Raw genomic sequence first — 27,678 nt, 5'->3', positions numbered from 1 at the left:
AGTTAAAGAGATACAGCAATTTTAAAGTTTTTATGCAAAAATTTTAAATTTCGGTGAAGTCACCAATTATGGCCCATTTCCCCCTAGGACGCATCGTTTAGGAGATACAGCCATTTTAAAGTTTTCTCATTTCTTTTTTTTCTTTTTTTAAGTTTTCAAAGTGAAATTTCGAGTTTTGATGGATTTTTGATGAATTGGACAAATGATTGGACAAATGAAAAGTATGCGAGATTTGCGAACGATTCGTCCGCAGAAGAGAAGCCTTTCTTGGCTTTCTTTCTTTTCCCATTTCTGTGTTGGGTAACACAATAAAATAAACAATTAAATCAATAAAAACACAAATCAGTTTCAAGTTTTATTTTCAATTTTTACATTTATTTTAATGTTCCATTTCTTCTTCATTTTGAATATTTGAATAATCCTTACAATTCTGTCTCATTTCATTATGTTTTTCCCTTTTTGTAGTTTGTAGCTATAAGTGTGTTTTTAGTCATAGGGAGGAGTTGGGTGTGTGTGTGTGTGTATTTGCCTTTTTGTTTTTGCGCTTAATCATAGAAAACCATAATTACAGTGTTTTGCATTTTTTTTTACTTAAAAAAAAAAGTAACTACTGTTCATATATCATATATATTAGAGTTAGCATTTAATACAAAAAACGAAATTTCACTGTTGATCTCGCGGTTTAAAAACAAACAAAAAAAGAATGAAGTAGAGATGCCAATGAGGCAGACAGTTTAAAAGAACAAATGTTAAAATGTGTATGTGTGTGGGTGTGTTTTTCTTGTTTTACATTATAAAGAAGAAGGCTTTACCTGTAACTATACATGTTTTTATTTAAAAATAAGTTTGTTTTTCATTTACTTCTGCAAGTTTGGCCAGAAGTTTGAGAGGGCCGAAACGTATGGAAAGCAGCAATTTCCAATATTGGGTGTAGTACTGCCTGGGTTGGGTCATTAGAGATGGAAAACATTCACGGTAAGTGGATGGTTTAGGCATTTTTAATGTGTTTGTCTATGTATGTGTGGGCTTATTTCTTGAAATCATTCCCGCTTACTTTTTGCGTCTTATATTATATTTGTTTTTATAATTTATGTTTTAGCTTGGTTGTTGTTTTATTTTGTTTTAAAGACTTTATTTTGTTTCTTTTTGCATAATTATTTATTATAACTAATTTCTCCAAATAATAATTATAATAATAATATATGTATATATAATGAATAATAAACAAATGTATGTTTTTATTTTGTGTTTTTATTTTAAAATTACACTTGTTACTCTAAATGTTATATCTCTCATGTTTCTTTCTTTTTTTTTTTAATTTATTCCTTTCAAAAGAGAGGGCATGTATGTATGCGTGTGTGTGTGTGTGTGTTTGAATTTGTAGCCTAAGTAGTTTAACGACGACAAAACGTTCATTAGACTTAAATATTTTTTTTCTTGTATCATTTCTTCTTCTCTTTGCTCATTCCCATCTTTACAAACTACTCATTTTGTAGAGGAGGGTAGGGGGGAGGAAAGAAAATGTAATGCAGACACAAAAGCTAAGATAGTTGTAAAAGGAATAATGATGCAGCAGCATTTATTCTTCTCTTTGCAAAATATGTGAGGGATAGTGTTGGTTGGGTGGGGTGTGTAACTAATGTAGATCGTCTTACATGTAAAAGTTTTTGTTTCAAAATGAGTTCTTATGACTGTGCTTGGCGTGTCTTATATATGAGGGAGTTTTTTGGGGGGCTTTTATTTTTTGCATCTTTTATGGAAGTTGGGGTAAATGGTTAAGGTGTTTTGCAAGTTATTGGATATTTAATTTTCGTCTGATTTTTGTTTTTGTTTTTCTCGTATTATTTTTTTTTTCTTACAGCTAGTGTAATTTTAGACATTAGATTAAAAATAATAAAAAAAAATCATTATTTTTAAAAATATTTAAGACATTTTTATGCATATGTTACAACTTAAATGACTACGAAAAACCTAAGTCAATACATAATAGATAAGCGTGTTCGTAGACGCCAGTTTACTTTCTTTTGTTGCTGTTTGTGGTAATATTTCTGTTATTCAAATTGGGGCGGAGCCACACTTTACCTTATAAGCGTTAATGTATTTCGATTGGGTTCCAAGATATTTTATGCCAATTGAATGAGCTCGGATTTCATCAAATATTTCCATGAATTCTACAAAAAAAGAGAAGACAAATTACAAACAAAGAGAAAAAATAAAAGTAAAAAATAGATTTAGACATATGTCCAACAATGTTTTTATTTTAACCAGTGCATATAAAAAAGCAGGGAGTGTATCGACTTGAAACTCGAAATAACAATCAGTGGCCCTACTAAGTGTATATCATATTTATCATCTTGGCTTTCTAGTCATACTCGTACAGATACCTAGCAGAGAACGGTTTGAATGTCATTTTCATTGCCTATCCCAGCATGGAAAAACTTAAAAAACTAGAAAAGAAACACACAAAATTAAAACTTTTAACATTAACTTTATTGTGGTGATAGACGGACGGACGGTACAGGTGTATAATGGCAATTAGAAGAGGACTGCTCACACTTCCATGATGCCATTTGACGAAAGTAATAGTTTTAGTTGAATGTGGAGATGGTGTTGCATGTCATCATATAGAGGACGCTGTGGGTTGCATCTTTCTGCTGTTGAATACTGATATGACTTAGACATGTTTATCTCACCTAACACTCTCATAAACGATCGATCCGAGGAGCGAATACAGATTCGAAGCGAATATAGATTCGAAGCGAATATAGATTCGGCTGCAGTGTTGCCCCAAACGTTCGCACTTTTTCTGCAACACTGCACGGAAGTTGGATATTGAAAAGCTGCAAACACTACAGATAGCAACGGCATACTCCACTCGACTGACCCAACTGCTTGATGAAAGCACTACTTATTCCTTGTTCCCCCAAGAAACCCATGGCACGACCAAGAGTGTGGAGATGCTACTGAAGCCAAGAATGTGGCGTATAGAGCAACCCTGAAATCAGTAGCATCGCGCCAGATGAAGGAGGGGTATCGGGAGAAAAGGAGAGAGGAGAAACGTCTATTCCACAAAAAGAACAAGTAAAAAGGCGTTAAGTTCGGCCGGGCCGAACTTTGGATACCCACCAGTTTGGGTATGCATGTAAACCACCCTTCTTAAAAATCCGGTGAAAAATGCATACCTCACCCCTCAAATCTGGACCGATCTGTGTCATATTGCAGAAGTATGTCGAAGGCATGATATCGGACAAAAAATGCGCCTTTTATGGGCCCAAAACCTTAAATCGAGAGATCGGTCATATGGCAGATATGTCTTCATCTGGTCCGATCTAGGTCAAAATGTGGAAAGATGTCAAGGGGCCTAACGCAATTCACTGTCCAAAATTTCAGCAAAATCGGATAATAAATGCACCATTAATGGGCGCAAGTCCTTAAATGGAGAGATCGGTCTATATGACAGCTATATCCAGTATCAGGACCGATCTGGGCCAAATTGCAGAAAGATGTCGAGGGGCCTGGATGTGGCTTTTATGGGCCTAAGACCCTAAATCGGTGGATCGATCTATATGGCAGCTATATCCAAGTCTGGACCGATCTGGGCCAAATTGAAGAAGGATGTCGAACGGCCTAACACAACTCACTGTCCCAAATTTCAGCAAAATCGGATAATAAATGTGGCTGTTATCAGCGGATCGGTTCTACGTTTGTTTAGTGGAACAAAAGTTCTGTCATAGCCATTATTGTCATTGTGCTCATTGCCAGACTTTTTGTACTTAATCCCTAGGGAAAGGATACTTTTAGTACTTATTCCCCGGGGAAAAGCTACTATTAGCACTCATTCCCCAGGGATAGGGTACTTTTAGTACTCAATCCCTAGGAAAAGGGTACTTTTAGTACTCATCCCTTAAGAAAAGTTTACTAGTTCTCCTCACCTGTGGAAAGGGTACTTTTAGTACTAATTTCCCAGGAAAAGCGTACATATAGCGCTCATTCCCTGGGAGGGGTTAATTTTAGAAGTCATCCCCTAGGGAAAGGAAACTTTAATTACTCATTTCTTAGGGAAAGGGTAGTTCTAGTACTAATTTCTTAGGGAAAGGATACTTTGAGTACTCATTCCCTGGGGAAAGGGTACTTTTAGAACTCATTCCATAAAAGTTTACTTTTAGTACTCCTCCTTCCCTAGGGAAAGGGTACTTTTATTACTCTTTGCCTAGGGTCCTTTTAGTACTCATTCCCTGAGAAATGGGTACATTTAGTACTCATTCCCTTGGGTAAGGATACTTTTGGTACTCATCCCCTAGGGAAAGGATACCTTTAGTACTCATTCTCTAGGTAAAGGGTACTATTAGCACCCATTCCTTAGGGAAAGCGTACTTTTAATACTCATTTCCTGGCGAAAAGGCTCCTTTAGTACTCATTCCCTGGGGAAAGGGAACTTTTAGTTACTCATACCCCAAGGAAAGGGTTAAACCAAAAGGAATTGGACAGTTGGCATCATCAGTTCCTAAATACATAAAGGAGAATAACTCTGTTCTGTTCTAGGAGGTTAACACCATCGTTTTATATAGATCTTTCACTCTGCACCTGTTCACTGCTTCGGTTGCAGCATGCCCGTTAGTGTATTAAAACCTCTTCGATACGTTGTTTTTTATAGAGGCTGCTTTTTTGTGTGGCTGAACCGCTCGCTCAATATCAAGAAGATCCAGGCGTATGTCTCTGGTGGTGATTGCTTATCCAATCCCACTCTGGTTTCTATGTTTGTTGTGTCTGAAATGTTATAGAAACATAGCTAAAGAATTATAGACGAAACCAAAACACACAACTAAAAACTAAACTAAACAACATTACCTACTCTATAGTGGGCAAAGAATCGTTCCAAAGTGATAAAAATCTATTCCTATAGGAGGAAGTAATTAGGAATAGGAAATAACTTATAGGGTCCACAAAATTTTAGAAAAAAAAATTATGTAATCTTTTTTTCCATTTTCAGAGTACAAGAAAAAATTTACTCACCTGAATTCCTATTCTTGATCCAGCTCACATCAACGTGCTTCTGACGTAAAACATGAGACTCAAATATATATTTTGATGCTCGTAATTTAAAGCAACCACTCCTAATCCGTACCCATCGCCATTTTTTCGGCATTACCCGTCGCTTCAGAAACTAAAAAAGGAGAAAATAATTAAATCGAACAATTGAAAATGACCTTCTTCATCAACCGAGGCGAGTAAAATAGCTCTTACCCTCTGAAGCATCCTTCTCCATACCACTTTCACTGTCGGCACTCGCTGCTTCCAACACTTGCTGTTGTACCTGTACAATTGGTTGTCCATCTTCTGTATATGACACTGAGACGGGAATGCGTGTACCATCTTCACCAATGACATGTGCGCCACCTTCGCCATCCTGCGATTGTTGTATAACCAATTGACCCTCCGAATTCAGTAGAGATGCATCAATTAATTGGGTCTCATTGTTTTCACCCTGCACAAGGACCATTTGTCCATTGCCATCGGTCATCATTTGTAAAGTTTCGCCATCGAGACCTTCGCCTGATTGCAAAACACCAACTGATTGCAATAGCTGTTGAATCTGCTCGGGATCTTGGACGAGAATTTGATTGCCATCGGCATCAGTGATAATGTGGTTGTCCAACTGCAACAATTGGCCGCTTTCATTGAGGATGAATTTTATTTGTCCTCCATCCACTTGGGCTTGCATAGAAGCCTCATCCAACTCCATAGCCACATGCTGCTCACCGCCGGCTTCGGATGCTGCAGCAGCTTCGGCGGCAGCTAACTGTTGCTCATGTGTTTGGTTTTCGCTATCCTCGGCAGTTGCTTCACCACTTCCCTGTTGCTCTTGATGTTCATCTGTAGCTCCGGCGGCTGCTGCAGTTTCTTGTGAAGATTCCGCGGAGGATGTTGGTGCCGTTGTTTCGGCAGTTGTTTGCTCAGCTGAATCAGGATTTTCACTTGAACTACTTGAAGAGCCGCCTTCTGTTGCTACCGCTTCTGACGATTTCATTTCCGCTTCTTCTGTGGCAGGTTTTGCGTTCTCTTCTGTGCTTTGTTGTGGCTCCGTTTCTTTAGTCGTGGAATCCTCATTGCCAGACGCCAAGGGGGCGGCTGTATCCCCTGATGAAGAAGCTGTTGTTGGATCAGCAGGCGGTTCCTCATTATCGTCGTCTAAGCTGGGCATACTAACTGGGCCACTGGCTGTTGGCTTATTCGTTTCAGTGTCATCTTTCAAATCACCACTCGAAGATGCGCTGGGTGGAGTCGCATTGCTGGCAGCAGAGTGTGTTGATTCATCTGGTTGATCCAACATGGGCATATCTATACTGACAGAAACAGGAGCGGTAGTGGTAGTGGGGGTATTTTTCATCTGATCATCTACGCTGGTAGTGACTGCTGCAGTTTCTTGCCCGGGCAAAGTGATGTTGAACGTAATACCGCCGCCAGTACCGGCTTGTGAAGTTATAACCACTTGATCGCTGTTACCAGAAGCAGATGTTGTGGTGGTAACAACGTTGCCATTGTCGCCTTTGTCCGAGTGCATTTTTTCAAAAATACTCTCAATGTCGGCTTCGGAAAAGGTGGCTCCTCCAGTGGTGCCCAAGGCATTGGCCTGCTGTTGTTGCTGTGAATGATGAACATTCAAATCTTGATGTGACATTTCATTTGCTTCCTGCTGGGCCGCTTCGCTCAACAGAGCAGCAGCATTGAGGGTAGACAAGTTGTTTCCACCAGCCGTAGATTTTTTGTGAACACTCGAATCTCGCCTATGGGTCTCCATGTGTTGGTTATAGTAGTTCTCCTGTATGAAGGTCAGAGAACATATGTGACACGAAAAGAATCTTATGTTATTGGCCGCACTGGCGGCCACATCACCAGCCCCCGATGCAGAGACCGGCGTTGTGCTATCGCTCAAGGCTTCATCGATAGTTTCTTGCAGAAGTTTCTGGGTCGTAAGCGAATTCTGAGTTTGTGCAGGCTGTTGCTTGATCGTTATCATTTGCTGTTGCTGTACCTGAACCTGCTGTTGTTGCTGCTGCTGTTGATGCTGATGTTCTTCGAAATGCTTCACCAGCATCTCCCTCTTGGGGAAGGACATGGAACAAGTGCCACACTTGAATACATTGCCCTGATGTTGTTTGGCATGAGTGGTGGCGGCTTCACGGGTCTCAAAGCGTTGGGCGCACAAGCGACATTTGAATGGTTTCGATTTTATGCCGGCCATGTGTTTGCGCATGTGCTCGTCAAACAACACCTTGTCCGTGGATTTGAATTGACAGTGATTGCAAGTGTAAAGGGCTGTAGTGGTGCCCGCGCCAGATTGGGCATTCACTGCCGATGTAATGGAATCTGCGGCTGGTGCTGCGGCCACTTGTGAGACAGGCAGTGTTGTTGTGCTCGTAACCACCACACTGGTGCTGTGATTGATCTCCATGTGCTTGCGCAAAGCCTGCTCGCTGACAAAGTTTATGTGGCACACTGCGCACGTGTTATCCATGGGGGTGTTGTGCTCTCGCACCATGTGCTGTTTCATGGCACCGAAATTGGGGAAGATCTTTTTGCAATTTTTGCATTGGAAATTCTGATGTTTGCATGTCTCGTAGTGGGTGTTAAAGAGGCGCATGTCCGAGGTCTTGTACTCGCACGACAGACACTTGTAGATTTTGGTGGTCTTGCGCTGAAGAGTTTGGGTGCCAGCCGATTGGTGCTGTATCGATGTGGTCGATGGTGTGGAGATCTTCATTTGTTGCACAGCGCTCACTACAAATACAAAGATGGAAAACATTTAAACTTTTTCAATAATTTTTTCAAATGTTCTCGTTTGGCTTACCTGCTGCTCCACTATTTAGCTTTTGCAATTTAGTTGGCGGTGTCTGCTGCGATGATATATTATTTGTGGTCACACTTGTCACCGTCGAAACACCGCCTCCAGCTACAGTCGCTGTGGTATTTCCTGCCCCACCACCACTATCATCATTCAGTCCGTATTTCTTGTGCAACAAATTCATCAAATTTGTCTTGACACGCTCCACATCGTTCTCCAGGCGATCCAAATAATTGATCAAATTCGTGCAACGGGAACACACCACATCCTCCACACTGACAATAACCATAAATGCATCGCCGACCAATTGGCCAATTTTATTGGGAAATTTTGTCGTCGTATGCGTTGTTTGCATTTCGGTCAAAGGGTGTTGAGCCGAATTGGCGCCCAGAGCATCGTCGCACACATAACAGCGATTGCTGCTTGTTCCGATTTGTTGTTGCTGTTGTATATTATTGGTTAGACCAGATGATACAACGGTCGTGCCAGAACCGACAATTTTTTGCTTCAAAATACGTGGTTGATTTGGCCCAGTGACCGTTACAGCTCCACTCGAAAGCAGATTATGTATTTTCCGCACCGCACTATTCATTTGATTATTCATGATGCAGCAGTGTTGTACAGGGTGTACGTCCTTGGAAATAGGATACTATGTTTCTTTTTATTTGCTCCAATCTGCCTTTGTCTCCTTACTCTCTATCAGTGGTCTCTTTATTCCGTTTAAGACATTCGATCAATTCTAAAAAATATTGATGGCATTAATCTGAAATAAAAAAACGGGGGATATTATTGAACGGCCAAGGGTTTTATAAAGGGAAATTTGTGGTCAAACTACTTAATGGATTCAATTGAAATTGGCATGAAACGAAAGGTATATAAGAGTATATATGAAAATTAATTCTCATTAAGGAAAAGCCATGAAAAAAAGGAATTAATTTCAAATAAAAGAAGAAGAAGCATAAACACAGCAAATTGTTGTTGTTTTTTTCTAAAGCATACGGGTGTGAATGCAAAGCCACAGGTGGGAGTGTTAGTGGTGAGAGTAAGAGAAGCAACTGTTAGATGTGCGAGAGAAAGAGTATCACTTTTTTGGTGAGTATATTGTGGGCGTGTGTTGTGTGTGGACCTACTTGACATGTAAGTCAGCTAATATGTTAAGACTCGCCTTTGGCGTTGTTTGATGAGTCTCACTTATTGTATTTAAATAAACGGGCAAGGGTTTTATAGGGGCGAGTTTGTGGTACATAATCGAGACATATTTTTCCAGACATGTGCAGAATATATACAAAAATTAAACTTCCTTAAAGAACAAAAGAAGAAACATCAAATTGTTGTGTTTTTATAAAGCATCAGTAAATTGTGTGAATGCATTGCCATATTGTGAGAACATGAGATAAGTGAAAGAAAGAGAAGCACCTAATAAATGTGTCAGAGAAAGAATATCACTTTTCAGGTGAGGGTTTTGTGGGGGTGTGAATGCTCAAGGCTTGGCTTTGACGTGGTTGACATTAATTGTTGTTTGTATATCTATTGCGAGCCTGTGCAATAAGAGAAAAAAATTATAATTAATGTATCAAATATAGTGCGTGGGTGGGTGCCACTTATTGTATTTAAGCATAGAAGTGAGAATTTAAAAGATAGCACTCAATGAACGAAATAGTTGGTGGACAGTTTAAAGAAGTAGGGAAGAGGATGCAGGATTTTGCATGTGATGGGCTTATGTTTTTACACCAAATTTTGTTGTTGATTTTACTTTACTGTAATCGAACCTTTAAAGCTGAAATGCAACCAAAAACCTAGAAGTTTATATTCAAAATATAATCTGTAGGAGATACAGATAATAACTCAAACACCATTTTCAAAAAAAAAAAAAACATCCACCATGGATCGCATTTGTCGAGTTCTTTTCCGGTATCTCTTTTTAGACAAACAAAGGATAAAAGAGAAGAATTGTTATGCTAATAGAATTGAATGTTGGAGACCACAGTAGAAGTATATGTGTAAAATTTCAGCCAAATCGAATAAGAATTTTCCTTCTAAAGGCTCAAGAAGAAGATCGAGGCGCTTGGAGCGCTATTCGACGTTCGGCTGATGGAACAAATATTCTGTCATAGCCAATTAAGAAAAAGAAGTAAAATAGGGAGGTCGGTTTATATGGGAGCTGTATCAGGCTAAAGACCGATTCAGACCATATTTGACACGTATGTTGGAGGTCATGGGAGAAATCGGATAATAATTACGTCCTCTTGAAGCTCAAGAAGTCAAGATCCCAGATCGGTTTAAATGGATCGATTTGAACCATACTTGGCACAGTTGTTGGAAGTCATAGCAAAACACGTCATGCAAATTTTCAGCCAAATCGGTTAGGAATTGCGCCCTCTAGTGGGTCAAGATTAAAGATCGGTTTATATGGCAGCTATATCAGGATATGGACCAATTCAAACCATAATTGGTACAATTGGAAAATCATAACAAAACACCTCGTGCAAAATTTCAGCCAAATCGGATAAGAATTGCGTCCTCTAATGGCTCAAGAAGTCAAGATCCCAGATCGGTTTATATGGCAGCTATATCAAAACATGGAACGATATAACCCATTTGCAATTCCAACCGACCGACACTAATAAGAAGTATTTGTACGAAATTCCAAGCGGATAGCTTCACTCCTTCAAAAGTTAGCGTGCTATCGACAGACAGACGGATGGACGGACATGGCTACATCGACTTAAAATGGCATGACGATCAAGAATATATATACTCTATGGGGTCTTAGAAGCATATTTCGAGGAGTTACAAACAGAATGACGAAATTAGTATACCCCCATCCTATGGTGGAGGGTATTAAAAAAAACCATAATTTATAGATAATAAAGCCATTTGAACAGGTTTTTACAGCAAAGTTAGGCCAAAACTTTGAACTCAAATCTGTGTGGTGTTTTCGTTACCACAAGAACCTTACATGGGAACTAGTTGCGAATAGTGGAATGCTTCATACGGAGTAGCTGCAACTGCAGTCGCGGACAATAAGCGATATCGAATGGAGAACATCGGTAAGAGGACGTGAGTGCCTATGATGCTCGTTTTGAAAAGGCGAGTTATTGGCGCCTGTAAATAATCAATGAACATCATATTCCCGCGGCAATCGGTCGTATAGACCGGAAAAGCTTGCGCTCCTACAAGAGCTCGCCAACTCCACATGCAATTGCGCCTACAACTAGAGTGTATATATATTTGTATTTTTGGATTGTTCGATTAATTCTTTATTTGAAAAGGTTCAACGATTAATCGAACAAGATTGAAAGGTGTTGCCGATTAATCTATTAGCCGATTAATCGTTTTATGTGTTTGGTAATATTTTTCTTCTCATATATTTATGTGGACGATTTAAGCGTAGATACTGGAACATAGATGAGCCAGAACTGCTCTGGTTCATTGTGAGAGATTAACTTCGTGCGCCGTGGATAGTTTGCAAGACCATGTTTCGACCTGTCCCATACGTTGCTTGAACTAGAAGCTCTCCCCCGGCACGGGATAGCTATGAGTACTGAAAATCGCTCCCTTCACATAAAAATTTAGCTACAACAACATTGACGCTCTCCTTTGTAACACTGAACCATTCGGTCTAGATCATAAAGTTCAATTAAGCGTCTTTTGTGGTGGGCCTATCCACGCGCTAGTGATTTCTTCGGGTGCAACTGGAGGCGGTCGTTCGTCAAGGACGACATTCACCCGGTATCTACTATTTACCGCATCTACTACCGTGTCTGCATGAATGTTGTCTACACCCGCATGAAATGCCGCTTGATCTACAAGTTCTTTCTTGTAACGCTGAACCTCACTTGTTATTGTAAGAGTGTGTTGTAAACTGAGGCAGCAGCCCTTGCCGATGAAGGCGAGCTCAATGATCAGAGATTTTTCTTTGCAAATGGAAAAGGAAAGCCAGAGATCGCAAAACACCAACCACTATGGGACGTATTTCGTCTTTGGTTAGAACACCATATTAGGTGTAATGGCTTCAAGGGGATGATACCTTCATTTGTATCGTGTTTATTGCGAAAACTCCTCTATGAGCTGTACTTTTCCCAATGCATATGTTTTTTGTGTAATGACAGATTTTTTTTTCTGCGACAATTACACTACTTCCATGGTACACATGATTCTGTGCATCTGTTGGATGTTATATTGATGGCTTCGAACGCCAGACAACGGCAACGTCTCTCGCCGTTGCTACGTAGGCCCAGGTTCGAATACCGGCTGGGTTCTGCCGATTTTTTTTTTTTGTTAAAACTTATTTGAGATTCCATCTTTTACCCAAAAATGGCAAAGAAGATAAGATGTTAAAACACAGGAGGATATATGCCACACTGACTAAAGGGCCGTGTTGGGGATTTCCTAGAAGCGTGGCATAGTTGATAGTGCCGAAATCCTTTCCAGGCTTTAGTAGCGAGTTAACTAAAGCCAATTTTCACACATCCGGATATATAAGAATCCAGACAGGTTGATGATCAGCATCGCAATACATCCAAAATATTCAACATTCATTGGGCGATTTTACGCTGTAAAGGAATTTTAAAGTTTTGCTCACAGAAAATTGCGATGATTGGTCAACGACTCAGGGACAATGACGGTAAATACTCCTTGTTGTAAAGATCGACCCCAACAATTCGAGGTTTCACTGCTATCATCACATATTAACGCATAAGAAATGGTGGGGGACGAAAGTCAACCAACCTCCTGCACTGCGTGTCTGATTCAAACGTAGCGTGTCTAATTCGTCACGGATAAACAGGCAATGTGGGAAAAAAAAATTTTTGGAAGAAACGTAACACTGAGACGGCAGACCCTAGTCAAGTAGTTACCAGAGTGTCAATGCTTTGCATTTAGCCGGCTGTCTTGAGATTGTTCATTCCTGATCTTACTGCCTGATTCCAGTTCATTTCTTACAGACCATTTGTTCAAGTTTTTCTCTTGTACGTTCCATTCTAGGTATACTTCTATTGGATTTAAGTATGCCCAACGAGATCTGCTCGTTGCCTATAAGTGCAATTAGTACTGTTCTTAAAATTATAATGGCATAATGATATGCCACGAAGACATTAGTTTGGAAAATGACCACTAGTCTTCTTATAAAAATTGACCGCATATTTCAGCTGGTTAAGAAACTTAAGCTCTTTGATGGATAAATGTAGAGAGTAGTCTCATGTAGGGAGGCCACCGTTGTGCAGAGGTTGGCATGCCCGCCTATGACGCCGAACGGTTGGGTTCAAATTCTGACGTGAACATCAACAAAATGTTCAGCGATGGTTATGGCCTTACTAATGCTGGCAACATTTGTAAGGTATCCTGCCATGTTAAAACTTCTCTACTACCAAGTGGTGTCGCTATGCGGCATGCCGTTCGGACTAGGCATAAAAAAGGAGGCCCCTTATCATTGAGCTTTAAACTTAAATCGGACTGCACTCATTGATACGAGCGAAGTATCCCGTTCCTACTAAAATGGGAAAGTTAGTAGTAGTCTAATATAAACGTGTAGTTATATTGTAATTTTTTAATTTGGTGGTGGCTTCGAATTATGAAATTTAATAAAAAATTAATATGTGCCAATAGAACGTATTGAAATTATCAAAGCTACGCCCCAAATTACAAATTACAAAGTACGGCCTAACAATGCTTTTAAAAATTGGTTTAAATGATCCTTACAAGTAAGTCCAAATAATATATGTAGTGATGCAAAGCAGATAGTCTGTTGAAAGTTTGAAGCATGGTTTTCGCGAGGCAGTTTTGGGTTATAACAGACCATTAGAGTTCTATGAAGATGCCGATTACGTAGGTCCTGGTTGAAAACATACAGTCGTGGTAAGAAGGTTTAAACACCAGGCATGATAAAACCCCGTTTACACCGCTATTAAAATCCGGATTTAATGGCTCGATCCTGTTTTCCCCTTTATAAAATCTGTTGACGAGAGCCTTAACTCCGGATTTAATGAGCAATGTATATGGGGGGTGATAAAAGAGAGTCAACTATTTGTTATTAGAGGCATAAGGAAAAACATCTACTTGACGTCAGAAGTTTTGGCGAAATCTATAATCCTGCCTAAGATGAATACGTCGTATACTTTCCTTGCTTTGCGTATGCCCTGGGTTAGGCTAAAGTGGCAATTCGTTACAGACTCTGGTTGCCGACCAACAAACTGTCTGTTGGGGATCGAACCCACTACGTCCGGGCTAGCTGCCAACTCAGTTGTAGTGGCGCTTGGACTGTAGATAGAACAGTTTGTATCACCTGGATTCACTTTTTTATAATGATTCTGACAAATGTTTGTTGAAAATGTGTGGTTGGTTTATTTATTCTCTATTTTCCAATTTGAAGTCTAGACACTCGATGATGAAGTGCTTTTCACAACTTGATGAAATACATCCTTCTTCCTACACTACCCTTAATTTGTCACATTTTGGGTTTGTTTACAAAATATTAAACCTACCAAGATTTCATTTAGCTACGGAATAACACTACAAATTATCTCAAAAAAAGTATTGGCAACCCTTATTTGAACAGCTTGACAAGCATAGCTATATGTGCGTTCATGTGGTTGCTTGTGTTCAGAAAAAAGTGACCGGGTGTTCTTTTTCGTTCTTCGATAAATCCAATGGTTCATTTCGTTAGGTTTAAGTAATGACAATTGGCTGTTATTGTATGCATATGTATGGGTTTTGCATGAGCTTCATCGTCAAATGAAAAATAAAATAAAAAAAGAATTTGCAAAACTAGGAAAATACAACACGAAGAACAATGGATGATGAACAAATGAGAGAGGACAACAACACTGCACAAAAAAAAGAGTGACGTTGTTCTTGCCTCGCTGAGATATGGCGCTGGCCCGTATACTTTGGAATCACCAATAAAAAATGTTAAGCACTTTTGATGGGGCATTAAACCGTTGTAACTTAATTTAAAAAAAACAATAATTTGTTTTAGGATTCCCACAAATTTACTGTATGGCCAAAACAAAGAAACTCAATGTAGTTAATTGTCCCCAGTTTTATCACTTAAATGATGCTGCTTCTTACACCAGCTCAGCAGGGAGCGGGAACAGGCCACTAGTTTTAAACAATTACATTACATGTTGTTGCGTGCGACCATAACTAGACGTTTTCTCGAAAAGGAATGAAACTAGATTCTTGGCAATAAGAGTCACAGGAGTTTATTCACAGATCACAAACATGCAAGCGCGTTCAGCGTACACACACACACACAAACACATTTTTGTCTGATAATTGCAAAGAATGCAAGCATAACATTTATTAAAACAATTCAGACTTTATTTCAGGAATGCAAGTTATTTAATAACGCGCCAAAAAAAAGATGAAATTTAATCACACTTTGAACCTTTTTATAATCGTCAACACACCAAAAATGTAAACAATGCAGCAATTCGATGGGAAGAAAAAAATTATTTCCCAATAAATGTTAATTCACAAATTTTGTATGACATGCCAACACTGAATTCTTCTATTAATTAAGCACACATTACGAGGAGCTTGTTCTTGGTAAATTATTTTGTTTTATTTCTCAATTGTTTTTCGAAGTACAGTGCTAGACCCAACTTAACGAAACGTCGGTCTTAAAATGATTTGCATGAAAAAGAAATTTACCTCCAAATTTCCAAATTGTCAGTTCACACAAATGATATGATATATTATGGCATGTATGAATACTAAATTTAACTTGTATTCAATCTCGATATGGTCATTTCGACAAAAAATTATTGGTGTTTCACAACTGCAACTTTGTTTTATTTCTAATGCTTTTTTCTTTTCTTCGTTTTTTCTTTTTGTTTAGCCACCTACCACGATTCACAGATTCACAGCGTTTAGCAGCGGAAAAATATGTTCAACGCACACTACTAGTCAGTCAGCCCGCTAACTGTACGAATGCCAAAATTTGTCGTGAAAATGTTGTCGCCATTTTGATTAAATTGACGAAACATCGTTTATATAGCCATCTCTCTCTGGCACTGTCATTATACCATGCCCCAGTGTAGGTAGCATTTGCCGGTCGTGTTGAGGGATGCCAAGAGCCGAAAAATTCTTTTGTTATTGGATATTGCAGCACATGTGAAAACCCAATCATATCACTTTTAGGAAGTTGAGGTAGGTATTGAAAGAAATATTTGAGAAAAAGGTGGAAGACAAAAAACACAACAGAAACTATTTTAGGAAACTTTTTTTAATATTGTGGCATTTTGTCGAGTCCATGGAAAACCACAAATCAATATTTCAACTATGTATATGTATGGTACAAATTGGTTAGTGATATTTTCAACAAAATTATCAATCGATTTTGCAATTCAGGATATTCCAACATTCTTTTCAATAAATAGTTTCCAAAATCTTATTTTGAGACAACTTCAGTCCGTCTAGCAGTTACTTTTTGCACTATGGCTTATTAAGTTAGTCATCATTGGCTTTTTCAATGACAAATATTCTTTATATTTAAGTGGACCACAAAAGGGACCCGCATGCACTTTTTTAAGGATTGTACTCGTTCATACCCATGATTTGACAAGGCATTATACATATGTAGAAAAACTATATTACACGGTTATGTCCTTGGGCACGGATGAACCTTTAGTTATTTGCCACAAAAATTTTCTTATAATTTTTATTATTGTTTTTGAATTTGGTATTATTTTTTTATTTTAAGACTTATAACACATTTTTACTATGGCATATAACAATAGATTTCATAATTCCCACAACAATTGTATTGTAACCTTTATTAATTATTTGTATTTACATTCAAATATTCAAATACGTTTTATATGGTACTTGTTATCTTGTTGTTGAGCGGCATACTACTAACTAACTCTCTCTAATCTTTCAAACAGAACATAGCGCTACCTCTGTCTTTCGCTATGTTGTTATTCTATTGAAGTGTTTTACATGTTGCGTCACATTTACCCCTTGCTATTACGAAATATCAATTGTCGCTTAGTGCCCGTCCCTTTAAGTTTATTAAAACCCGTTTAAGGCTAGTACTCTGTACGATTTTCGCGAAATATGGTATTTTTTAGAGAAGAGATTTCAACGCATAACATATGAAATAATTTTAAAAAAAGTATCACGTTATCATTGAGATTTTCGTAGTATTTCAATAAAGTAATCGCAAAAAAAGTGTTTTCAACTGTGAAAAACGAATCTAGTACCAGTTAGGGTGCTACCAGGGCAGTTTAATAGAGGTGGCAAAATATCGATGACAATATCGATATTTAATTTTTTGACTGAATATTGATTGGTATTTTTCCGATGAATACTATCCCGAAAGTTAAACATTTTGCAAAACTAAACAAAAATAAGCAATCGGACACTGAATGCAAAATATATTCATTTACAGGTAGTGACAATTACCCAACAACAAAATATTGAGTGCATTATCTGTCAAAATTAGTGATTAGTACAACCATTACCAGGTAGTGTATCGTAAACAGCTGAGTACAATTTTTCCTCGCGAAGTGCACTATCTGTCACGAAGTTTCTGTTCTGTGTGTGTATTATAATTAAGAACGATAACGAGTAACATACTCAAAATCAGAGTTGTACTAATCACTGATTTTGACAGATAGTGCACACAACATTTTGTTGTTGGGCAGCTGCCACTACCTGTAAATGAATATATCTAATAGTTCGCGCCATTTTTCGTTGTTTGTGTGTGTATAGTTCTCAACTATAATACACACACAATATAAACTCGTTGACAGATAAATTTGAATCAAAATTAACAAATAATTTTCAAACAAAATGAAGCCTTCCAAAGTTAATTTTTTATTAACTTTGGAAGCTTTAGGCTTTATTATGGAATACTCCTATTTCACAGTTGTAAGCAAATTGCACTACAACGTAAAATACTTTCCTTGGATTTCAAAAGTTTTTTACATTTCGTTTCGGCGGATTGTGCCAAATAATTTGTGGTTGTTGTACAAATGAGACCACCTTTAAATCTTTCGCCATTGCTCGCAGCTAAGCTTCTCGTAGTAACAATAAACACATTCCAGATCTGAGCTCAAAAATGCAGCCTGTGGGTTGCCCACAGTCATCTCGTGCCTGTTTGCCTAGTTAAATTTGCCTAGCACACTACCAAAAGATTACCGGTCAAATTCGAAGTTGGCATCTCTAATCACTATAACAACAACGAATATGTAAACATACAAGAAACCTGATCCTTTATCCATTGATTACTAATAAAATCCAGAAAACCGGAAAATATTTATATTTTCCAAGAAAAAATGTAAAATTAAGTGAATTTTAGTTGAGAAAACCAACAAGAACTATGCGCGGCATATTAAAGTGGATAGATAAAGTTGAATTCCCCAATGTGAAGAATGAAGACATCAGGTAAAAGGAAAACGAAACAAGAAAGGATATTTGGTGGTCTAACGACGCATATAAAAAATCTTCTTATCGGTCGTAATATAACAATATATCTTTCCTTGAAAATATAAATGGAAATAAAAACGTATAATCAACTGGTCGTGGCCTTAAAGTCTTCTCTCAAACAGGATTTAATTAGGCCTACTGCTCAATGACACATTGACCCAGTTTAGTAATCCAATTTTTTATGTACTACTTACATATATCTTTACATTTTTAGTGTACATAGTGTGTGCTATAGTCCAGATGGTTCTCAGCTAATAGTTGCAGCAAGAGAGAGAGTTCTGGTTTATGATCCTCAAGATGGAACGCTGCTAAATACCTTAAAAGCTCATAAGGATGTAGTAAATTGTTTATCATATGCCAGAGATGGGAAAAAATTTGCTAGCGGAGCGGCTGATAAGACGGTAATGTTGTTATAAATGTCCTTTATAATCTGCTGTAATTCAAATTTTACAGGTTATCGTTTGGTCGCCCGAACTGGAGGGTTTACTTAAATATTCGTAAGTTACATATGTACCTTCTTTTAAAATCTTTTTAATCTATAAATCTTTGCCTATTGATTGATGCAGTCATGGCGATTCCGTTCAGTGCATGAGCTTCAACCCCATATCCCACCATTTAGCCTCTTGTTCCATCTCGGATTTTGCCTTTTGGTCGTCGGATCAAAAAGCTGTTCAAAAGTACAAGATACATTCCCGCGTAAATGCTTGTTGTTGGACCAATGATGGACAATATCTTATTATGGGTCTTGCTAATGGCTCCATTACGATACGCAATAAATCTGGTGAAGAAAAAGGACGTATTGATCGTCCTGGTGGTAACTCAAGTGCAGTATATGGGGTAAAATGTTGTCCTGCAACCGCGGAACCAAATTCCGATATCATAGCTGTAGCAGATTGGAGTCAAACTTTATCATTCCACACTCTGAGTGGGCAAATGGTGGGCAAGGAGAGATCCATAGGATTCGATGCTTTATGTCTAACCTACCTACCCAATGGAGAGTACTGCCTGTTGTCAGGCTGTACTGCAAGCGTACATTGTTTTACACGAGAAGGAGTTCGACTGGGTACTCTTGGTGATAACTTGGACATTTCGTGGATTTGGTCGGTGGATGTACATCCAAATGGTCAAACTTATACCATAGGTTGTCAAAATGGTACCTTGGCTACCTACACCATAACATACTCAACTGTGCACGCTTTGTATCGCGAACGCTATGCTTTTCGGGAGCATATGTGCGATGTTATAATACAGCATTTAATATCGGGTCAAAAGGTACGAATAAAATGTCGTGATTTGGTTCAAAAAATTGCAATATATCGTGAAAAGCTGGCAGTGCAGTTACCAGAAAGAGTTGTCCTTTATGAATTGAGTTCATCCTCTGAACAGCCCATGCATTATAAGGTGAAAGAGAAGATACAAAAGAAATTCGATTGCAGCCTCTTAGTTGTGTGTGCACGTCATATTGTTTTGTGTCAAGATCGAAGACTACAATGTTTGGATTTCAATGGTACTTTGCAAAGAGAATGGCTAATGGATTCATTTATACGTTACATTAAAGTTATTGGAGGTCCAGCTGGTAGAGAAGGTTTAATGGTTGGACTAAAAAATGGAAAGGTAATTGTAGAGAAAATATGAAAAAATAGGACGGAGAAAAGTTTACATTACTATTTGCTGTAGGTCTTTCGTATTTTTTTGGATAACTCCCTGCCATTGTTAATTACATCAGCAGTTTCAGCAGTCCGCTGTCTGGATGTTAATGCAAATCGTTCCAAAATAGCTGTAGTTGATGACGGTGGGCGTTTGGTGGTACGCGACATCAATAACGATGTTCTGCTGTATCAAGACAGCGGTGTTAATTCGGTAACTTGGAATACCCATTTGGATTCAATGTTGTGTTATACTCACACCACAGGCGGGTTATCGGTATGTTAAATCTGAGGTTTACCACAAATTTCGTTAAAATAACAATGGATTTTTATGCAATAGGTACGAGTTGGAAATTTACCACCAAGAGCACCACAACAAATGCTTGGTGTAGTGGTGGGCCTTTGTGGCGCAACTGCATTTTGTTTGCGCGGCAATGTTATGCATAATGTGCCATTAGCCTTAGGAGCCACTATGTGGCAATTCATAGAAGCTGGTCTGTTTGAGTAAGTCTCAAAGCTGCCTTGAATCTCCTATGTCCCATTTTTGCTTATATTTTGTTTTTTTTTTTCTTTTTTCAGCGAAGCCTACCAAGTAGCCTGTCTGGGTATTACTGCTGCCGATTGGGAAGGCTTAGCCAAATCGGCATTGGAAGCCTTACATTTGAATATTGCTCGAGATGCATATGTTAAAATACGTAATTTGCCTTGGCTGCAGGTTATAGCCGATCTAATGGAGAAGCAAAAACGTGGTCAATTACCCAAAGAGGTATTGCAAGCAGAGATATGTGCATTTTCGGGTAAACACAAAGAGGCTGCTAGATTTTTTGAAAAATGCAATATGGGCCAAAAGGCTTTGGAAATGTACACCGACTTGAGAATGTTTGATTTGGCCCAAGATTTTATACGAGATGGCAGTGCCGAAGAGAAGAAAGCCCTGGTACGCAAGCGTGCAGAATGGGCATATTCTGTTAAAGAACCCAGAGCAGCAGCCGAGTTATTGCTAAGCGTGGGAGAACATCAAAAGGCCATTGAAATTGTCTCAGAGCAGGGATGGGCAGATGTGTAAGTAGGACTATAAAAAGCGTGCCAGTTATATCACAAATCCTTCCCAGAGAAAGAAACTATAGTTATTGAAAAGCAATATACAAAATACATATATGCAGCACTTTGAGAAAAAAAAACAAAAACAAATAACCATCGATATTAATATTGTTTTTCCAGCTTGTACGATATTGGACGACGCTTAAGTCAAAGTGATAAGGAATCATTGGAATTGGTTGCTTATAACTTAAAACGGCTGAAAGCATTGCCACTTGCCGCTGAAGTATTCAAAAAACTAGGCAACGAAGCAGAAGTCGTTCAGTTGCACGTAGAGGCTCATGATTGGTCAGAGGCTTTTTTATTGGCTGCGGATATGCCAGAGCTCTTGCCGATTGTTCACTACCAGCATGCCCAGTGGTTAGCAGAAAACGATAAATTTATAGAAGCCCACGAGGGTAAACATTTTTGACTTTTTTTGATGTACACAACCATATCTCCTTTTTGTTTTTTTTTTAGCCTATTTAAAAGCGGGTCGTATTAAGGATGCCAATAGACTGCTAAAGCATTTGAGCAATTCAGCAATAGAAGAGGAACGTTTTTCGGATGCCAGTTACTTTTACTGGTTACTCTCCAAGCAGTATTTGGATATATATTATGAGAAGGAGTAAGTCTTAGTTCATTGTTGTTTTATGTTGCTTACCATTCCCTTTTTTGTACTCAGATCTCAAAATCCCATCGATTTTCATTTGAAGGAATATCATGCACATTTACGAATAGCTAAAATTTACTACGCTTACAGTGTGGTTTATAATTATATGAAAGAACCTTTTACAACATATTCGCCTGTGAGTTTATTTAATGTATCCAGATTTATACTCAATGAGGTGGAGTACAAAGGAGCCCCAAAAGGCGTTAGTATGTTGTAAGTATTTTTATTTGTAGTTAATCAAAAAATCCAGAGAGAAGAAATTTAATTTGTTTTTACTTATCATTCATAGTGCTGTTCTCTTTACTTTGGCCAAGCAATCGAAATTTTTGCAGGCGAACAAATTGTGTCTGGTGGTCAATAAGAGGCTGCAATCCCTTAAACCACCAGCTGGAGTTCAAGAACAAATTGATGCAAGTATTTTTATGGATACGTTTAGAAAAATATTGTTATACAAAACTCTTGGGTTTTTCTTTCAGATCAACTATTTAAACAGCAAAGCATGTAAAAGTGGCTTCAATGACCCCGAAGAGACCTTACCCTTGTGCTATAAATGCTCAAATTACAGTCAACATTTGAATGCAAATGCTTGCCCCACCTGTAGACAGGATTATATTTTCTCTTTTATATCATTCGGTAAGATAATCGCAAGATCTTGATTAAAAAATTTTATTTAAGTTCACCCACTACAACCGCTAGTTTGTTCTGTGCTTGTGACCATAAAAAACTGTAGTTATGCCTTTACTAATGCCATGATTTGCGATAAAACTTTAAGCCACAGTCACAACCCACTCTATTGGAATCTCATTATAGTCGGGGATAAAATGTTTGGGGTATTTTTGACATAGATTAGATTGGAGGACGCGTGTCAAACAATTGTTTCACTCGTATACCGTAGGTCCATTGTGTTTTTCCTAAATATGTACGTACTGGGTAGATCCCATGATGCCCTTTATGGGCAAGGGCTGTCGCCTCTGCTACCGTGTCTGCATGAATGTTGTCTAGACCCGCTTGGTATGCCGCTTGAACTTGTCCTTGTAGAACTGAACCTCACGCTCTAGATCATGTAGATCTACCTTAAGGCTTCTGGGCGGTGGATATCTAACCACAAGATGATGATTTGGCTGGTCTCTGCGATAACAGCCCAAAAGGTAAACTGGTAGGATCTTTGTCTCCTGATGTCCACATGAGAACTGAGGAGACAGCCCGTCGCAGTTTTTAGGGTGGCATTCTGATAGATCTGAATATTATTCCACTGCGTGTTACAGAGCTGACGAGACCACACTGGCGCTGCATAACTTACCACAGACCGGCCAATTGCTTTGTACATGGTCAATAAGTTTTCTTTGTTGTTGCTGTTGTAGTAGTGTGTTACATACTGAGGCGGCAACCCTTGCCGATGAAGAACTCCATCGGGTCAATCCGGTATGTACAACTGGCTGCCATGGGATTGAAGGTTTCTTTGTCAAAACACTTGCTGCCGGCAAGTGACTTGAGAACCTTGTTTCTACTTTTGATTTTATCGCATGTTGCTGTGGCAAGTGGGGAAAATGTGTACGTGCTGTCAAATTTGACGCCCAGTATTTTGGGACACTTAATGGTCGGAATGATTTTTCCATTTACCATCACATCCAGCTCTTTATTCACCTCCCGCGTATTTGTAGTGAACAATGTGGCTGAAGATTTGATGGCAGATATCTTCAGATTTCTTGTAGCTAAATAAGAGGCAAGTTCGACCTATCGCAGATGTCATCTATGGGTGGGAGTCCTGATGCCATGATCGTGCAATCATCCGCATATGATACGATCTCTATGCCGAAGATAGATAGAGATTACATATTGCCGGGGATATCACCCCACCTTGGGAAGCTCCCTGTTTCACACTACAGTGCTTCGACTTCTTATCCCTAAATTCCACAAATGACTGTCGACCACACAGACAATTCGCGACCCAGCATTTCAGGCCTGGCTGGAGAGACGTATCATCAAATAGTTTGCCATGGCTGACAGTGTCGAACGCCTTGAATACAATCAGTGCCACGAAGACCTTCCCATCACATGACCTGGTCTGATTGAAGCCACGGCAAATGTGTGCGGTGCTGGCATGCAAAGCAGTTGTTGTGCTATGCAGTCTTCGAAATCCATGTTGATGCTCGGCGAATAGAAATTCTCCTACGAGACTCGGGAGGAGTGCCTCAAGCGTCTTTGCTAATGATGAGAGAAGAGAGGTCGGTCAGTACGACTCCCCTTACTAGGGTCCTTTACACACTTCAGTAGTGGGATCACTCTGTCCACCTTCCAGACATACAGGATCAGGATAGTTGTAAAGTACTCGACTACAGGTAGATCCAGATTCTTTCGCATCAGTATAGAGATTCCGTCGGGGCCCAACGCGTTGGATGACTTGGCACCACGGATGACATTGTTGTTGCTGTAACAGTGTATTACACACTGGGGCGGCCTTGCCGATGAAGGACTTCATCGGGTCAATTCGGTACGTACAACTGGCTGCCTTGGGATTAACGGATTACATTCTTAACTTTCTCCACGATAAATTGTGATGGTTGTCCTTCGGCTCGTAGACCTAGGATACGACGATTGGCTCTCCTTCTAGTCCTGTCACTCTTGGGATGCACAATAAATTGGCGGTCGAATAACCTGGCGCATCTCTTCGGATCAGTCACGTCGCCAAAAGTGACTGGGGTTCTGTCATCCCGTCTACCGCGGTTCGAGAGTGGCTTAACAGTAGACCACAAATGCACACATTCCATGCACCGGTTACACCTCACTGGCAAACCTAACAGAACAAGGGTCCAGGGATCTTTTCAATCCCGTCACGAACCAGAATCGTGTGGAGAAGGCACTACGGGATGTGCCTCTACCATGATGACAAAAAGGACGACCACGCACACTGAGGCGGAAGCCTTTGCCGATGAAGGATTCAATCGGTTCAATCCGGTGCATACAACCGGCTGCCGCAGATTGTCCACGACTGTAGTTGAAGCTTCTCCGTTTGAAGAGTTCCACTATTCGCAACCTGTGGACGCCCGGTAGCTTTCAGCTAAGCTTCTCGATAACGAAGGACGCCACACAGATTGGAGCTCAAACCCTATAAACCCCTGCGTCTGATTTCTGTGTCTAATTGTCTGCACATAGTTCTTCCCTTTGTGTTATGAGCTTAAGAATTTTTTGTTTTACAGAAATTTTACCCCTAGTTCAATTTTATCCTGAAATGGATATAACGGATAGTGAAGCCGAACGATTGTTGTTGGCGCCACCCAAATCAAACGAGGACCAAGATCCTTTTAATGAGGTTTGTCATATAAATTTATAAATTTTAAACCTTTAAAGCATTATTATATAAATTTTTTTGTTTTTCAAATAATTTAAGGATACTGCAAGTGCCTTACCTCTAAGTTTAGATCGTAGTGCCTTACGAGCTATAGATCCCAATCATGTGCTGATTTTAAAACGCCGTGCACAACCTAATAGTAAATTTATATTCTACCGCAATATATTGCCTGATCTCCAGATTACCTATTGCCCCGAATGTCTGTTGGTAGGTTTTTTTATGCAATGCTTAAAAAAATATATCCAATCATGGCAATCTTTTCCTTTTTACAGGTTTTCTATGCCGAAGACTTCGAATTGCAAGTTTTGCAAAAAGGATTTTGCCCTTTTTGTCGCACGGTATCTGACAAACTATTCGAAGAGTATTAACAAAACTAAAATTAATAGTGTAAATTATTTATTTATTTATTTTTCTAAATGTGTCGTTTTTTTATAAAAAAAAATAAAGAATGTTTTACTACTTCTAGGACCATGTTTCTTCTTGATACCTTTTTTGTTTTATCATCTGCTCGATTAAGTCCTCTTGGCCATTAAGCACTTTGATAAAGGCTTCCTTCACCGATTTAGGCATGTTTTTGGAAGAACCAGCTACCAGTATAACAGCCCGCTGCTCTAGTATGAAATGTTGCAATTGCTCAGCATTTTTCTCTATTAAATGCTGCACATATATCTTACTTTCTTGATCGCGGGAAAAGGCGCAATGTAGAGATAGAATTCCTTCTTTAGACCAAAACTCCAGATCATGCTGAAAGTGATAATCTTTGTTTTTATTGCGACAACCAAAGTACAAAACCAATAAGGGGTCTCTTTTATTTGGGAGCTCCTTGAGTTGATAGTGTCGGCTTTGTATAACGCTACGAAAGGGTGCCACCCCAGTTCCGGGCCCTACCATTATAATGGGAGTTTCGGCATCTTTGGGTAGTTTCATTGTACCCATTTTTATGCAACCAAATATTTGTTTACCCACAACCAAGGATTTTAACCAATTTGAGCACAAACCCAAACGGGGTTTTGAAAGCTTCGTTTTATACTCTACTACAGCTACCAAAAGATCCAACTTGCTGGAGTCCATACAACTTGCTATAGAAAAACTTCGAGGTTGAATAAAACTAAATAATTCTATTAAAACATTTAGCGTTAGTTTAGAAGAGGCTTGCCGAAAGTCCTGCAGCACCTCTAGAATAGTACGTCGTGGTCGATTTATATAACTAATAAGGCTATCCAAACCCTCGGTGGTAGTGAATTCCATAAGCTTTTCTTTTTCCAATTCATCTTCACACTGCAGCGCCAAAAGTTCAAAAGCCCTTTGCCTGGGCCTATGGCTCAGGTCCCATAAGTAGGTCGCCATTTGTCTTAACGATAAAGGTTTACTAAAACATTTTGGCAAAGGCATATCAACGAAATTGCTGGTAACTTCTACCACAGTGTCGGGACCAAAATCCAATTGATGTTCCTGGACCCAAGAAAAGAATTCATCTACTTGTTGCTCAGAATTGTGGGGTTGAACTTGGAAAATGTCCCCTGGAAACCATCTTTCATTATTCGACTCGAACTGCAACAGGCGAACATCTTGGAAATGTTTAGGATCTGTGGTACGCTCATTCGCAAGGAGAGTGAACTTTTGTGCTTCGTCTTTATGAGGCCACTGAATGTGATCATTATCCTTGTAGTCGATGGTGGTATTGTTTAAAACTTTGCATTGCCATTTAAACACTTTTCCACTTGCTTCCCTGCAGTCAGCACGAATTCCCAAACGTTTTTCCATCTCCTGCCATAGTTGATCCATCCAGGGCAATGATACTGCTCCAAATCCATGATCATGCTGATCATCACATAAACCCAAGGGGATGATTTGTTTACCACCCAACTGTTGCAGTCGTTTGTTAAGCTTCTTTGCGGCATAATTGAATTTGGCATAAGTCGAATCTCCAAGTCCCAGACAGGCATATTGTAGATTTTCCAAAGAATTTGTAGGTAAACTGCGCCTTAGTAGGAATTTCCAAAAATTACGCATATTTTCGGGCTCATCTCCATCGCCTGTGGTGGCTACAACAAATAGCACTAAGGATTCCTCGACTAATTTATGTACGGGATAGTCATCCATGGGTAGAACTGGTCCCTCAAAACCATATGACTTGGAGCTGCGCCAAAGCTGTTCTGCAACATCTTGAGCTGTACCCGTTTGACTTCCGTATAATATTAATAAACGCATTTTAATTCGGAATCAGATTCAGTTTAATGCCTTTTGGTTTGGTCTTTTGCATTGAATCAGTTGACGTATGGGTCATTCCATAGTGTGAAGTGCGTATTTTCCTTTTTTCCAACAGTGGTCACATGCAACCATCAGTGTTGCCACTCAAGAAAATTATTTCCTACCAAAATTTGAGAAAAATCCTACCAAATCCGATTAAAACCTACCAAATGACATGCAAGCCAAGAATGCGGTATATGTTTTTATACCCACCACCAAAGAGTTGGCCATTTTACGATTCCATTTGCAACACTTCAAAATTGGCAAAATGCCAATCAGCTCGATGACAAGATGGCGGAATGCACCATATGATATGTGGTTGTTGTACAAATGAGACCTCCTTTATTAGTTTCGCATTGTCCAACCCCATAGAACAAATATTTTCCTCAAAAATCTAGATTTTTAG

The 27,678-nt window shown here is 39.1% G+C and overlaps 3 protein-coding genes across 4 annotated transcripts; 1 reads left to right on the top strand and 2 right to left on the bottom strand.

Moving 5' to 3' along the window:
* Positions 1 to 342: 342 nt before the first annotated feature.
* LOC106092314 (putative uncharacterized protein DDB_G0271606) lies at positions 343 to 15,792 on the bottom strand. Of its 2 annotated transcripts, none has more exons than XM_013259142.2 (5): positions 15,692 to 15,792; positions 7,850 to 8,606; positions 5,245 to 7,779; positions 5,014 to 5,164; positions 343 to 2,171 (listed from the first exon to the last, which is right to left on the bottom strand). In XM_013259142.2, exons 2-4 carry the CDS (start codon positions 8,445 to 8,447, stop codon positions 5,115 to 5,117), a joined length of 3,183 nt encoding a protein of 1,060 aa, XP_013114596.2. In that variant the 5' UTR covers positions 8,448 to 8,606; positions 15,692 to 15,792; the 3' UTR covers positions 343 to 2,171; positions 5,014 to 5,114. The 2 variants fall into 2 exon arrangements, with proteins under 2 accessions (XP_013114596.2, XP_013114595.2); XM_013259141.2 differs by having other exon boundaries at positions 15,497 to 15,753.
* A 2,223-nt stretch (positions 15,793 to 18,015) lies between these two features.
* LOC106092315 (intraflagellar transport protein 122 homolog) lies at positions 18,016 to 25,487 on the top strand. The gene is made up of 15 exons (XM_013259143.2): positions 18,016 to 18,235; positions 18,492 to 18,678; positions 18,731 to 18,774; positions 18,844 to 19,891; positions 19,955 to 20,200; positions 20,264 to 20,427; positions 20,503 to 20,985; positions 21,145 to 21,419; positions 21,481 to 21,628; positions 21,686 to 21,886; positions 21,963 to 22,083; positions 22,150 to 22,306; positions 24,871 to 24,983; positions 25,062 to 25,229; positions 25,295 to 25,487. The coding sequence occupies exons 1-15, from the start codon at positions 18,171 to 18,173 to the stop codon at positions 25,388 to 25,390; spliced, it is 3,516 nt and encodes a 1,171-aa protein (XP_013114597.2). The 5' UTR covers positions 18,016 to 18,170; the 3' UTR covers positions 25,391 to 25,487.
* On the bottom strand, positions 25,402 to 27,293 carry LOC106092316 (NADPH-dependent diflavin oxidoreductase 1). The gene has a single exon (XM_013259144.2). It carries the CDS (start codon positions 27,231 to 27,233, stop codon positions 25,485 to 25,487), a length of 1,749 nt encoding a protein of 582 aa, XP_013114598.2. The 5' UTR covers positions 27,234 to 27,293; the 3' UTR covers positions 25,402 to 25,484.
* Positions 27,294 to 27,678: the final 385 nt, after the last annotated feature.

The sequence above is a fragment of the Stomoxys calcitrans genome, chromosome 1 (assembly GCF_963082655.1).
Source record: "Stomoxys calcitrans chromosome 1, idStoCalc2.1, whole genome shotgun sequence".
Classification (NCBI taxonomy): domain Eukaryota; kingdom Metazoa; phylum Arthropoda; class Insecta; order Diptera; family Muscidae; genus Stomoxys; species Stomoxys calcitrans.
Note: the sequence above shows the minus strand (reverse complement) of the source record. Positions and strands in the feature narration are given on the sequence as shown.

Excerpts from the sequence above, each read along its gene's own strand:
- LOC106092314 (XM_013259142.2), bottom strand. The coding sequence starts at position 8,447 with ATGAATAATCAAATGAATAGTGCGGTGCGGAAAATACATAATCTGCTT. Across the intron at positions 7,780-7,849 it reads GCTAAATAGTGGAGCAGCAG|TGAGCGCTGTGCAACAAATG; the intron begins GTAAGCCAAACG and ends TTGTATTTGTAG. Across the intron at positions 5,165-5,244 it reads GGAGAAGGATGCTTCAGAGG|TTTCTGAAGCGACGGGTAAT; the intron begins GTAAGAGCTATT and ends CTCCTTTTTTAG.
- LOC106092315 (XM_013259143.2), top strand. The coding sequence starts at position 18,171 with ATGCGCGGCATATTAAAGTGGATAGATAAAGTTGAATTCCCCAATGTG. Across the intron at positions 18,679-18,730 it reads GCGGAGCGGCTGATAAGACG|GTTATCGTTTGGTCGCCCGA; the intron begins GTAATGTTGTTA and ends CAAATTTTACAG. Across the intron at positions 21,887-21,962 it reads CCAAAAGGCGTTAGTATGTT|TGCTGTTCTCTTTACTTTGG; the intron begins GTAAGTATTTTT and ends TATCATTCATAG.
- LOC106092316 (XM_013259144.2), bottom strand. The coding sequence starts at position 27,233 with ATGCGTTTATTAATATTATACGGAAGTCAAACGGGTACAGCTCAAGAT.